The sequence below is a fragment of the Anarhichas minor genome, unplaced genomic scaffold (genome assembly GCF_050575085.1).
Source record: "Anarhichas minor isolate MPS153535 unplaced genomic scaffold, ASM5057508v1 ptg000042l, whole genome shotgun sequence".
NCBI classification, from domain to species: domain Eukaryota; kingdom Metazoa; phylum Chordata; class Actinopteri; order Perciformes; family Anarhichadidae; genus Anarhichas; species Anarhichas minor.
Genome location: NW_027466488.1, coordinates 3,276,635 through 3,291,918, shown reverse-complemented (window position 1 = coordinate 3,291,918; position 15,284 = coordinate 3,276,635). Strand labels below are relative to the sequence as shown.

The 15,284-nt window shown below is 40.0% G+C and overlaps 1 protein-coding gene across 1 annotated transcript in view; it reads right to left on the bottom strand.

Annotated features, from left to right (window-relative positions):
* The window catches only part of myo1ea (myosin IEa), a 31,064-nt gene extending 30,646 nt beyond the window's left edge, over positions 1–418 (bottom strand). The window contains exons 1-2 of the mRNA XM_076109755.1: positions 366–418; positions 69–135 (exon numbers count right to left, since the gene is read on the bottom strand). Coding sequence (XP_075965870.1) covers positions 69–135; positions 366–418 — 120 coding nt within the window. The remainder of the gene's footprint in view (positions 1–68; positions 136–365) is intronic.
* Between the last annotated feature and the right edge of the window lie 14,866 nt (positions 419–15,284).

Here is a 15,284-nt window from a genome sequence, read left to right as displayed (position 1 = left end):
ACAAAGTACAATTGTTAGTTCACTGAGAAAGACACAATGAGACGGCGTGGACTAATCGAGAGTCTGACATCAAGGTGACACTGACGCACTGCTACGTCAAGGAAGAGCGTCTTTACAGGACACTCAGAGGCCGAGCTAGTGCGGTTTTATCACAAAAATGAAAGCCTAGGGGAAAATGGTTATTATCACAGCAACGAAAAGTCAAAGTTGTGCACATTTTCTGATCCCAGCAGCACAATGAGCTGGGTTTACTTTGAAACAGTGCAAGGTCAGATTCCCAAGAGTGCTTTTTGTTATTTGTCCAAGTATTAAAGATGCTCTGACCCAACTTTTGTCCACATCCTAACAATGTGGTTTGTTCCTACATTCCTGTTTTTGTTTTAGCCGAGTGAGTCTCCGGAGAACTGAGGTCATTCATCATGCGCTATGAGTCAGTGTTGTCTTGCTACTGTGGACGAGGGTCACAATGTGCTGTGAGGAGTGAGCCTCTTTCTCCTGGATGGAGAACTACTCAGAGCTGCAGAGAGCATCCAGAACATTAAGCCACACACAAGTTAACTCTTGACTTCCTCCCTCTTCAGTGAGCAAGTGATTGAAGAGGAAGGAGCAGAGAGAAAAAAATCAATCATTCTGTCGTACTTCAACAGCGAGATACTGTACTTGATGTAGCAGAAGAGGAGGGATAATATATTCCTATGACATATCATTTATCTATATTTTTAACCCTGCTAGAGGAATGTCTCTTTGGATGTCAGTCAGTCGGTTCATCACTTTGGTCCAGAATTAAATATCTCTACAACTAGAGGAAAAATATCCATGGAATTGTTTACAGACATTCGTGGTGCCCAGAGTATGATCCCCTGATTTTTCCTCTAGCGGTTGATATTCGTGGCGTTTAGTAAAATGATCCAGAACAGCTCCTAAATTTATGTTTTGAGTGTCAGAGATTGTAGTGTCCTTTGGATTTCAATATTATACAGCCCATAAAATATCATACAATGCAGGAAAGAACAATGTATACACAATAGTCTGAATTTACACTGACACTTATCTATATATACTTATATTTACACTTATCTTTAGTTATGGAAACAATCTTCAAAACACCAAAACTGTGAGTAAAACAACAATAGATATTAAGTCGATGAAACAAAAACAGCCAAGAGCAAAACCCTGATCCACAAAGTAACGCCACAATACAAAACAAACCAGTGGAAAGTCATTTTGCATTTAGCAATTAACTCTAAATGACTTAGCAAAGGGGGAGGGCCAGTAAGCTTTTAATATCCTTCAGGGTGACTTCATTCTTTACAACAGCTAAATTAAAACCACTTTACAGACTCTAGCATGGGAGATGACGAGGAATGTTTACAGCTCTTCACCCTAATTCTGTAGGTATTTTCACCTCAGGAGGCGAGAAGCAAATTATAGCTTGATTAATTCTTCAGATCACACCCATTAACATGTTTTACTGCTTTTTAGGTGCGGCAGAGAGAGATGCTGACTTCCTTCCTTTCTTAGCATGACGACAGGTTGATGTCACTCTCAGTGACAAAGGCACCTCCTGACAATGAGTGTAAGGAGGGGAGGAACATTTGACCGGAGAAAAAAGAAAGTTTCAGGCAAAATGTATGTAAAACTGTTTGGACTGAAGATTGTGGATGTGGACGTTAAGCCTGTTTTCACTTTTCTTTGTACCACTGATTAACTCTTTTCATTCAGGCCATTACTGGCTGCAACCTACTTATTAATAGTACTATGACAGATGAAACCATTTTCTCTGAAAGCAGACATTAGGAGAGAGCGCTGGCAGCCACAGAGTGAAAACACTTGAAGATGCTATATTTAACCTCTCTCTGCTATGTCTGGAATGAAAGTGTGCAGATTCAAGAAGGGAGAGGTAATAAGCCGGACATGTAGGAGGTAAACATCTAATATTCAGAGGATTGTTTCATCAGGCCTTGTGTAATGAGGCAAGAGGACTAAGAAAATATTCTTACTTACAGCAGTGAACTAAGGGAGTAGCTGCACAGCAAAGGAGGGCTGCATATGTACACACACAGACTTCTGGGAGGTGCCTGAAACAACCACTCTGCTTGAAAATGAAAATGGCTTTTTACATTATTATTTAACGTACTTTTATCAACCTGGCAAATGATGAAGATATTTTCCCAAATGTTTTACTGAATTCTGGATTTTCTTGTAATGCGGCTAAAAAGCATAACACAATGAGGTAGTGGCTGCTCACTTACTTCTATATTTATTTATTCATTTAAACCTACAGTAACACTGATGTTACTGAAGGATGCAGATGTTAAATACAATCTAACTTTAATAATGCCTTATAAGGGAATTGGACATTTTAGTTTAGGCAGTACAACATACATATTGTACATTAAGCATAATGTTTTTTTTGTTTAATTCTCAGATTGACAGTAAATTATTTTATCTTCGAGGCAGGTAAACACAACAGCAGCCCATCATTACTTGTTGGCAGGAGGGAGTATTCACTCACAAAGAAGTGACCGAGTAGATGAAGTATGTGTTAGTGGTTACAAAAATAACCAAAGTCCATCCATTCAAACCAGTTATCCTCGAACAAAACAGCAACACACACAACTCAAAACACAATTAGTTGTATTATATAGGTGTTATGATAAGAAATCACACACACACACACACACACACACACACACACACACACACACACACACACACACACACACACACACACACACACACACACACACACACAAATGTGGTGGCCATAACAACATCATCACCATGGAACCACAGACTTCCTCCCGAGCACGGCAACACGTGGACTCATTAAAGAGCCGAGCGCCTGACATCACTAATACATAGTGTTCAGAGCCAGTTTGATATATGATAACTTGACAGATACTATAACAACAGTTATCAATGGAAGCATAAGACAGTTTTAACTTCATTAGTTTCCCATTTGAAAATCAAAGACTTCCAGATCATCCAAAATCAAACTATGGGACCAGACCTTTTCCCAGAAGTTAAATACAAAGGAATTTCAATACCAGTCCTGATCCATAAGCCCAGGGTTTCCCTCCATGAAAATACCATTACCATATATGGAGAGCGCTGAGCAGCTCTGGCTCGGGGGACAGGAAATGGCTGGGTTTGATTCGGTATCATAAGCGTCACTTTTCCCCTCATTTCTCCCTTCTGTGCCGTTCTCCTTTCTCTCACCAGGACCTTACACACAGTCCACCATGTGTTAGGACTACATTTGTGCTCTGCCCTCTGAGGCAAATCTGGATAAAAGCCATAAGAACAAATTCCTCTATTCGAAAATAAGAAGCAACTAAAGTTGTTAATCACTGCGTACCAAAAGTCTGGAGAAATAGCACAACCTCAGTGCAAGCAAATGATTGAGGACGACATGTGGTGAAGGTAAACCCAATACTGGTAAAATATTAGTTTCTGCACAGGACTACGCCGATTCTCCTGTTTGTCATTATCAGATCAGAACATTTTAAAGTAAAAACTGCAGGATGTGTTAGTTGAAGCCTATGAAGCTAAATCTGGCTTAACTACACAGCCTTCTTAGTGCTACATGCCGGACTGACTGCTCATGTACTGAATGCAACTCCAGGAAAATGCCCAAAGCATTTCAGAGGATGTGACTTGGGCCTGGAGCGGACCACTTTAGGAGAGACCCCGTGTGTGATAAGCTCTCACGTATTAGATTAGCAGTGCCACCACGTACCAGCATACTTGACCTGATTTCTAAAGTCAATGTTGATTGAAAATGTCCTGTTCCGACAACATTCCTATCATAAAGACAAATTTCAAGAACTATAGCTTCGACAATAAACACACAGTAAATGTTTCTGTAGTTGTGGTGAAAAATAATAATCCTTCCTCTTAATAAACTTAACAATCAGACCTTACACACAGGACATCTATTTCTCAGATGCACTAACTGCATGACGATATATTACTGCTGTTAATATTTCCTCTTTAGAATAGTTCAAAAGCAACTGGTGGTAAAACGTAAAAAGATGTGGATGTCGGGCTATGAATAACTGGCCAACAGTGATTCAGATGTGACAGCTATTTCCAAATGATCATCAGTACTCACCAACGACTGTGTTTTGAAAAGCCTGCTGACAAAGACCCGAGTAATCTAATTTGGTAAACACGTGTCACAAATTAAATTACAAATTAAGGGTAATTCCAGTCATGGAGGAGAGTTTCCAAAAGACTCTCAGTCCTTTGAAATTACTTTTGTTTTCTGTTTTGTTCTGGCAACCTAAAATACATTTATAAATGCTCTAATTCATAACTGCATTTTGTCATTTTTCCGATGGGTTTTGCAGAGTGTAAAGTATTTTTTTTATCTTTAAACAATTATGTGGTCCAAATGTAGACGAAAGAGTTGCCTCACCATCATAATAACATGTTGAGTTTAGCATCTATAATCACAGTAAAAGCACTGAGGGGGGTATTCGCCTGATCAGTGTGTCATGATTCAACATTTGCTCAGTTCAGTTTTTCAAATTACAAAATAGTTATTCCCTGATGCATGAACAAATCTGCACGATATTCTAAAAGATCAAATATTTAGTTGTCATGCAGCAAACAGACAGAACACTTCAAGCACCATGCCAGTGGTTTTGCATGTTTTAGCTCATTAACCTATTCTTTATGCTACTGAGAACCATTTTCCAAATTATACCATAAGGTTTATTTTATTGATTTCCTTCCCTCAAGCAGTTCATTTCAGTACAGTACGGAAATCAACGTACAGCGACTTAAAACTTGCTTGTGATAGACAATCCATCATCGTGCACAATGAGTCAGCTTCATTTTGTTTGACAAAGTTACATAATTGTCAAACAGTGATGTCCTGTAGATCCTTGTTGATAGGTTCAAACTTTTTTGGGAGACTTTGTCCCCCAACCTGAGAATCACATTTTTAATGCAAGAGACCCAAGTTCACGTTGTCCTTTTCAAGACGCTCACTTATTGTTTATCTCCCCATCTTTACTTTTTCAACAGTCCTGCAACTTGGAAACCTTGTGAATAAAATACTTTTTGAAGTGGACTCTCTAATTATCAGATTTTTAATGCACTAACAAGGACTACTTTTCAAAACAGTCCCTGCTCACAAGAGTGTTATCACACAGCCACATACAGTATGTTCTATTGTAACACAAAAGGCACCCAAATGTATGCTTTTATAAATGACCTACTCAAGTCTGAGTCCTCTGCAAGATCATTGCTACACTAAAATGAAGCAAGAGCAATTTTAGAAAATATGGTACGCTAACTTTCATACCTTCCTGATTTTTCACTGGGGTATAAGGTATACGACGAGGAGGAGCGGCTTGTCACTAAAATGAGCATAGCTGGATTAAAGGTCAGTCCACCTCAAGTGAGCCTGCTAACTTCGTGGCAAATTCCCTTTGCTTTAATCAGTAGGTGGAAAGCAAGATGCTGGAACTTGCCTTGACAAATAGCCTGAAATCATACCTTTGTACATTAATACCGTCCAAGCTTATAGTCATTATTTTTGTCTAGTGCTACTACAGGACACTATTTCAAACTACTAAAAGAGCTATAATGTGAACCGAGACTGTCCACTCCTGAACTGTGGCAAAAGAGGTCAGTGAATAGCTTCAACATACATTCACGCCAGTAATGTGTGGGCTGACTTGACAGATTAAATTATATTACTCTCTAAACAGAATTTCCACCTGGTCTCTCTTGCTTACGTTTGCACTTTATCTATATCACTCACTGCGTGTAATCGGACCAGAGGCAGATGAAACTGCTGACTGAGATGGTTGGCCTTTCCAAGGTAGAGGGAGAAGATAAACAATGATGAGAGGCAAAGTGGAAGAAGCAGAGTCCGTGTGTGTGTGTGTGTGTGGTGTCACAGGAGCAGTGACCCACAGTGTGAGGCAGTCTGAACCGGTCTGAACTTCATAAGTATGGGATGCTCATTAAGGTCACACTGAGCCACACACACACACACACACACACACACACACACACACACACACACTCTAAACTAACTGTTGAAAATTCTCACTGAAGATTGCAAAAAATATATAATATAAAATTCAAGTTGTGGTGCTGAAATTTTCAAAGTTTAAAAAACAAAATGAAAGCTCGATGACTAAAGCGTTTTTTTTTTTAAAGAAGCAAATCCACATTTTGTGCCACTTCAAACAACATGCAGTCACATCTGGCTCAACAGCATACAGTAGAGGAAGACAGGAAGCTTCCTATTGCTTTACTTGCCAACTGACTGTGGAAAAATATCAGAAAGGTCTGTTGGGATTGTAAGGAGAAATATATAGCCTGCAGCCTCAAATATTAGGCTTAGGCTTAGATACACAGTCTCTCTTTTTAAACATCTTATTACTTATCTTCCTTGACAGTCAATTGTTAGAAACTACAGCCACAATGCCAGTGGCCCTTGCCTGAGGTCCTCGCCTAATTGTTGTCATATGTGGAAAACAATAATCTTCTGTTGATGCAAAGGCTTGGAGCCAAAGTCACTGGAAATGGTTTACAGGAAATGTGAAATGTATAATATGAGTGATAACGAATATAAACTTTTTTTCACCTGTAAGTGATACACACCTGCACATACAGTAGAGGATAGCTGGGAGCACAAGCCACCTTTTCACTTCTTAACTTTAACTTTAAGTGACATTGGTCACTTGCATGTTATTGGGAGTGCAACAATATAAATAATGCAGACCAACAAGCCTCGTGCTTTGTTTCCATGTCTTCAATTCTCATGCTGTGATGGATCCGAGCTGCTCGAGGTCACACACAAGGGAGGTATGAAGTGTATCGTTCTGCTGGGATTTGGTAACATGAGGACTGACTGGTTGTGATGATGTTATAATACTGTGCCTGCAGGGCAGGGCTGAGCACCATCCCTCCCAGAGAAAGAGGACATAATGATCAAGTGTAAACAGATACTGGACAACTTTTAACACATCTCAAAATGAACAACACAGAGTTTCAGCTTGTGACGAGTGGCAGCACTTTTCTTTTTCCGAGTAGAGTAAAACCTTGGAAACTTCCGAGCGGCTGACTTTAAACTTTAATCTCAGTCTCAGTGAGGATGACAACGGCAGCAAGGCTGCTAATAAAAGTAAATATCAAAGACAATGTGGCTTAATTCAGCTGAAGACGTGTCACAAAGTACTGTACATTTTCTTTTTAAAGCAGCCTCAGTAGCGGTTGACTGTAAACAAACCATCTGCAGTGGAAACTCATTCACAGCCATGCCTTGTACCACAACAGGGCTTCAGTCTCAAGTTTCAATCAACGAAATCCAAACCAGCATCTTCCCTAGTAGCAACCGAATACATGTTAGACACAAGCTGCAGACTCTTTCAATCTGAATCTGAGGAGGAAGGGGAAGCTTGATTTGGTGAAAGGCCACCAAACATGCCAGGGCTTTCTTGTGTTTCCTGCCACTCATGAATTATCGTAATGCCTCCATCACATCTTCAGACATAAGAGGAAAATTATGGGCTCATCAAATTTTAGCTTTGACGAATAAATTGAGCAAAAAAAGACATCTGACATCTTTTTAAGTGGGTTGCTAGCATTTTACTAAAGATGGCTTTGATTATGTCAGTAACCCAGCTTTTTATGTTTTTGACGACATAATAATGCCTCCATTTATTCATAATATACCATGGGCAGAAAGGCCCTCTAGTATCAGCACTAACAAGCTACAGCGGAAGCTCCCTTTAATAAACAGCTTCCATGAATTACTGAAGTCAAAGTCTACAAAGGTTTCAAAGAGAGCTTCCTGCTGAATCTGAGCCATTGTATCCCTGAACAAAAGTCTTCTGTTTTCCCTGTAAATCTAATATCTCTAGATCATATTTTAACAAATAAACTTGAAACAGACCTCTAGGACTCGGTCAACAACAGAGGTGTATCTCTGAAAAACAAGTCAAATCATAGGAATTATTCCGCTGTGTGCAAAAACTGTTTGGGTGTCGAGTACAGTGCTGGAAGGCTGACATTGGTCAAAGGTCCCTCACGTTACTGTGAGAAAGCTCACTTTAGATCAGACAAGACGATCCCTGCGCTTTAATCTAAGAGCAAAAATGCATTGTCCTGACATCACGTGGTTTCAGTAAACATCACTGGTTCTCCAGAGAGTTTTTAGTCGATTCAAAAACCATAGGAGGCTCTATAGACTTTAATATTCATGACAAAACCTACTGTAAGTGAAACTAAAACAGCTTTTGACTGCATATCTATAAATGTGACGAGTGTTTTCTGTTGCATGTTCATTGGGTGAAGGGGTGCTGTGCATGCATATGATAAATGGGAGTTTAATGACTTTGACATTTTCAACTCCACCAAAGTGAATACAGTCATAATGGACCTAAGAGAATGACTCAGCTGTTTAACACAGGCACTGACGGCACAGAAAGTCAATGCGCTGCTTCTCAGTATGTGGTGAATGGAGCACCAGCCAGCACTGGTTGATGATGCATCCTGTGATTCTCCTAATTAAAGAGCAGTGCTTAAGTGTTGAAAAAAATAAATACACAATACTCTTACAGATGTGTTCATCCCGAGTATCTAAAAAAAAGAGGGCAAGAAATGCCCGCCACTTTGATAAATTATAGGTGGTGACTTAAAACAAGAAGTGCATCAAAGTTTGCATCGAGCTTGATTTGCTTACTCGGCTTCACGTCAGTAATTTATCCGTCTGTTATGAACAATAACAAGCTGAGTGCAGGAATAGAAAAGCTGGATTCCAATCAGAAGACAATTGTACTGTACACAAGAGACCATCAGCCCCAATAGCAATTAAAACTGAGTAGATAGACATGCTGTGCTGACTGTATTACAAATAGGAACATTGGCTGCTGACATACAGTAACTGTTATTGGAGATATTCTTTCTCATTGTGACATTTTTTAAAGTAAACTGTTCATTTATTAAGTACAATTAAACCTCACATAAATCAATATTCGTTAACGGCAATGTTAAACATAATTTGAAGGAGTAAATCTATCCTACTGTTCAACACAGCAGAATATCTTTGAGATGGACAGTTTTCAGATGTCGACCACAGGCAGCCCATTTCAATCAGATCATCAGAAGATAAAGCTGTTGGATGTCCTGTTTAGGCCATGCTATATGGCTCATAATGTCTTTAGTTTTGTTAATGTTATTGTGACCCAGCTGTAAGTAACCATAGTATTATATTTAGCTGACATAGTAGAGGATAGTATAACTAGTACACTGTAAAACCATGTTGAAGGATGAAAATAACCTTTAAGTTCAAGAGGATACTATTCCAACACTACAGTCACTGCATGATTCCACGCTGAGAAATGCACTGACTCAGCCCCGCCATGGGGCATGTGCCAAAAAAGACAACTAATTCAAACCAGCTAATTTTGACTTTGTTTCCAGTCAGTTCCTTCACGTCCCTCCAGAGACACATAACATCTGACAAGGCTTTTAAAAGCTCTGACTCAGTTCTTGTTCTGTCTACCATGTTTTTCCCACATGGTCTTTGCCCAAAATATATACGCTCAACTTGATATTTTGTGGAGATCACTGTAAGATATTCATTTAAACACCATACGACTGCCCTTGGATGAATAAAGGTCCTTTTTGAGATGAGCCAGTACAGTGTATCTGTGAGGAAGTACGGTTAAACAATAGCAATCAGGCCAAACAGACAGTAAGAGACAAGTTAAAGACCTGGAGCTGGACATATTACAAGGCCGAACACTGGCTGGCATGTGACGATGGGAAACTATCAGAGAAGACCGGAGCACAAGAGTCTAAACTTGTTCCCCGTCCACGATGAGGAAAGTCAAATATGCAAATGAGGGGTTATGACAGGACACTGCTTGGTTCATGGTCTGAGAACAAGGAAAACAAACTAAACAAGCTTTAAAGGACGTTACACGGAGCAATACTTACATGATTATGTTGACACAGATAAGAGAATTTATGACAAAGTCAATTTACTTTATTATCTTCATTAAAGAAAAAGAGAAGTAGTCTGTTCAGGCATTGAGAAGGATCTAAAAACAGCTGAGCAGGACAATTTAGTTTAACACCCTACAGCTTTTTCAAAAAATGTTTGAGAAAATGAATTTCAGCACAGACGCTTAGGTGCTAAAGATGATTAATCAACTCTGATAAAACAATTCCATCAACTTCACTCTTAGTAGTTTGATGGGCATGTTCACCGACGGTGAGAACACAAACCCAGAACAGCTGCAGACACAGCTGTGCCTAATGTAACCCCTTATTTCAATTTCAAATTCAAACATGTTGTGGAAAAACTGCATTTATAAGTCGGGAGGTTCTGTAAGGCTGCACTTAGGCACTGTGGTGCATTGAGCATGTGTGCAGCAGATTTGACCAACATCATGACGATTGACCCTCTGGTCACCAATATCTGTACCAAATGTTATGGCGATACATGCAAAAGGTATTGGGAGATTTCAGTCTGAACAAAAGCAGTGGAGGGACTGACCAGCATTGCCATTCATAGAGCCCCGCCTGTAGCATGGCTAAAAATGTAATTACTGTTACCACGCTACAGCTGATGTGATTAAATTTACACCCCATGATAACTCCATTAAATATTACAGCTGTGTAATTATTGGCCAGTTGATCTCTGAGAAAATGTGTATAGCGCTCCGTTCAGTTGCTGTGTGCATCCTCTCCCCATCATTCACAGTGAAAACATGGCGGCTGAGACGATAAATCCAGAACTACGGCAGTGTAAGTAGAGGAGTAAGGGCGTCCATGGTTGGCGGTCAGTTTGAAAACAAGGCTGAGGCATACACATAGAGCCACACTGGGCAGCTACTCTGAACTCTTGGCCCTAGGAGGGGTGACACACACACACACACACACACACACACACACACACACACACACACACACACACACACGCACACACACACACACGGACACTGCTCAGGGGACCCAGTAAACAGACTGAGTCACAAGAACCGCTGGGTGCTCCTCACTTCACCACTTCCAGGGTTCAATATCATGTTTCACATTTACAGGAATACAAGAAGCCTCGATGTCATCCCTGGGTGACTCACTGATGAAATGTGAATCGAAATATGCTTATTTTGGTAAGAGAAAACACTGAAATAATGACGTTGAAACAATGCTTAGCCATCCTCTATGTTTAAATAATGAAATGGAAATGTTGCAAAAAGAAGTAAAAAACAGAATTGACTCAAGTTTATCTCATACAAAGTGAAAAGCTCACAAACGTGACAACAGAAATGTACAATGTGCAATTTATATGCTTCTCTTATCCAGAATTATTTACAACAAGTGCAACAGTAGAAGAAGTCAACACTCCTGATGTCCGTCATAACAAGCAGCAGCATTGAACACACAGTTTTGTACAAATGACGTATGGAACTGGTCGAGAGTGTGCGAGTGTACTGAACCACAGCGACAAGCCTAACGAGTTCCCCAGGTCCACAGAATGGGTGTTCGTCCTGTTTTTAGAGAGACGGCTTGAATTCCTGAGCAAATCTGTACAGCAGTGATCGGTTTGAAAATGGAGCGCCAGCTTTGAAATGAAGGGAGATGGGGGTTACTCGGTACGCACCTCCCTGTAGGAGAAACTAATGCAAACCATCTGCTGTCATACCGACTTGCTATTCAGCATCTGGCAGAGAAAGAACCAGTGAGCGATGCTGGTGTCTGCTATTCCAGACAGTTAGGATGACAACCAGACTATTTTCTCTCTCTTCTACTCTCTACATTAGCTGATTCTCTCTTTGACTGATGATACTCTCTTTGTTTTAAAAACAAATCCTACAATAGGTGTATTGACCACGTCTTAGAAGCCGTTCTTGAAACCGTTCTATTCATGTCAAAGCTGAAGAGTGTTTTAAAGTTACCTCACAAGAAGAAAACAACTGTGCTGACTGCTCATTCACTCTACAAAATAAAAAGAGATAACTCCACAAAAGCAGAATTACAACAGGAATGTTGCAGTAATGTATTACATCTCAGCTCAAGTGCAAACGCTTTGTTATGCTGACTGCATATTAGGCAACCTTTGTCCTTTTGGTTTGTCTCTAGGCAACCCGAACTACGAGTTCAATACAACACTTTGAATCGCAGAATGCCAACAGGTTTTAGTCCTGCCTGTTTTGAATGGACATTGTGTGCGCGTATGTGAACAAAGCATGAAGCTGCAATGATGCCAGCTAAGATACAAACAAATGTTTCTATATTCCTGAAGGCAAATTTAAGCCCAAAACAAACATATATGTTTGGTTAAAGGTGATGTGATCCAATAACAAAGAAGCAGCCATACTGTCAAAGACATTAATAAGTGCTAAAAAGCTGCATCACAGCTGTATTATTATGTTCATCAGCCAAAGTGGGAATTATGCTTCAGAAGACTGTAGCTTGAGGAATTGTTGCCAAACCACAACAACTAGGCCACATGACCTCCTTCATAACTTAGCTCCAGGCGTGTCTGCTCCAGGGATGGCATTCAGTAACCAGGAAAAACCTGTCCGACACACACACAACAACAATGCTGCCTGCACACATGCAATACACACACTCCACCTGACACATGCTCCACAGCTGCCTCTCCTTCCATGACTAACCAGTTTTAAAGAAAAGGCTGCACCTAATGAGAAATGTTTGTGACATTGCATCCTCTCTGGGTGTCACTCACACAGGTGTAATTCCCCCGCTGTGGGTCAGTGCTGTCTAATTACTTTCACTGTAGCCTATACAAAGTCTATGGCAGTCAGAGAGACTGTCAGGATGAAGACAGAGGAGGAAACAGTCAAAGACAGACAGAGGCGACTTTTACTGATTGTGGATTGATGATCAAAATGGGAATAAACACCAAAACAATGTACCATAAATAATTAAAGAAATACCAACAAATGACACCTATATAGCTTTTCTCACAACAACAATAAAGCAATTTGTCAAGTAAAGTAACAGAAACTGGAGTTGGTTATCATTTCTGATTTGGTTAATGGACAAAGTGTGAAGAGATAACCATGACAGAACCGACATTATTTTAAAACACGTTTCATTTTTGGTACACAATAAATTGACTATATATCGATTACACGTCTGTTTCTTTATAGCAACTGTGCCATAATAGAAGTATCAATAACACGTTTTATTGATACTTATATTATGGCACGTGTTATTGATACTGTATAAAAGTAGTGTGGGCTACTGTATAAAATACAGTTAAAAAACATTACATTTAAAAAACATTAAATTGCAATTGTCACCGCTGTGGAACTACTAAAGGATTATCTTATCTTAAAATATGAGCCAGTGTAAATATAACTCACCATCCTCTGCCTTCAGTACAACAATCGCAGTCTTCTCTGTCGTATTCTCCGCGATCCAGTGACGTTACAAACCTCCTTGAAATTCACACTGTATCAAAAAAACAACAACTCTCTAATTGTTCGACCTAAAGCCGGAGGACAAAATCCAAGTCAAAAGAAGATATTCCCGATAAACTCCAGAAAGCATGGATGCAGGGATCCTCAGCAGTGTCCTCCGTCCATTGTGCAGACAGATCAGAGTCCTACGCTGACAGCGGCGGAGCAGTGCTCTCAAACACAGAGCTGCAGTACTTTAGGGAGAGAGCAGAGTCCTCAGAACTCGGCTCTAAAAACACAACACAGGAAACGGAGCCAGAAGGTCCAATCAAACGACGCTGCACGCGGAATATGCTTAAATATTCATTAGGTGATGGGAGAGAAACAACTGGGCATGCGCAGCTTCGGGACTACCTAACAACGGGCTCGAGCTCAACATGAACTTTGTCCACTCCAGTGCATCATAAAGCACACGCATGTAGGTAACAATGTCTAACAGTAAAAGCAATTTCCTTTGATATTTGTTTTGCTGTTTTACGGGCCTTTCATTCTTGTTTGTGCAAATCAACCATCCATTTGAACTTTATACCAACAACATTTATAGAAAGTTCTTGTGCATATGCCTTTCTTGTGTGCTTTAAAATGTAATTTACATGTGAGCAATTAGGCCTTTTAGCTTCTAACCAAAAGGAGCCATGTTTAGGTGCAACTGATAATTCCATGCAATATGCAGTATTGATGCTGTAGTTTGTGAAGCCATTTTTCCCTTTTACATACTGCATGTGGAATAATCATTTGAACTTCATACACAGACGGAAGGATTTATCATTGGTATCCAGTTAATCTCCTTTGACTGCCCTTTCCTATCTGACTTTAAATGATCTTTTAATTAATTACGCTCACACATTTTGTACAGTAATTCAGTCCCACCCTCCCCTGAGACAAATAAAAATGCAACTGAAAAGCCTACTCAAAGGAAAGCTATTTTGAAGTGCATGGGTGGCACTGGTATCCACTTCTCACAACCAGTCTCCAGCCAGACTGAGGCTCGCCTTGAAATGATGTTGGGCGGTGAGGCCACTCTCAGGGTGTAACCTGTCTAACAGGCTGCCACTGTCGGCAGTAGACACATTGTGTGTGTGTGTGTGTGTGTGTGTGTGTGTGTGTGTGTGTGTGTGTATTGTAGTCCTATCTAAGTCTTATTCTAAATGTACTTATAAAATTGTACTTTTACATCTAAGATAAATATTCAAAAATAATGGGAATTGCTCAGCAGAACATAATGAATACTCACTTGTAAAAGCCTAAATGTTACTGCGCAGTATTTGTCATCTGACTGTAAATGGTGTTTCCAAATATTGACAGACGGTAACAAATCTGACAAGTATCATGAGCAAACCAAGAGAGCTGTTATAATAAAAAACAAAAGGTATGATTCATCGAGCTTTGGGGATACTGTTGGTGCAGTATTTTGTCACCACCCAGTGGCCCTTATAGGACAAGGCAGAAAATATGAAAACACCTCAAGCCATTGGCCAGAAGATTGTTGTTGTGGGTTAATGAAGATCTGTGTTAACAGCAGGACATTTGCCAAGAGCATATTGCATCTGAGCGTAGTTAAAAGTTGTAGCTGTAACCTATGCCAGTACCAACATGCACTAACATGCACTGGAAGGCACGCGCGGCTGGCCTGGCTATCTAAACAAAGCACAGAGAAGATTGGATAACACACAAAGAAGAAGAGCGACTTCATTCTCTGCTCAGGATGACATTGCTCCACTAGCAAATAGTTGTTTTATGCTGAAAAATAAATAAGAGTATTTATTAATGTTGTTAAATGGATTCAGGGACAAATCTTGACATTGTAGTGCAAAG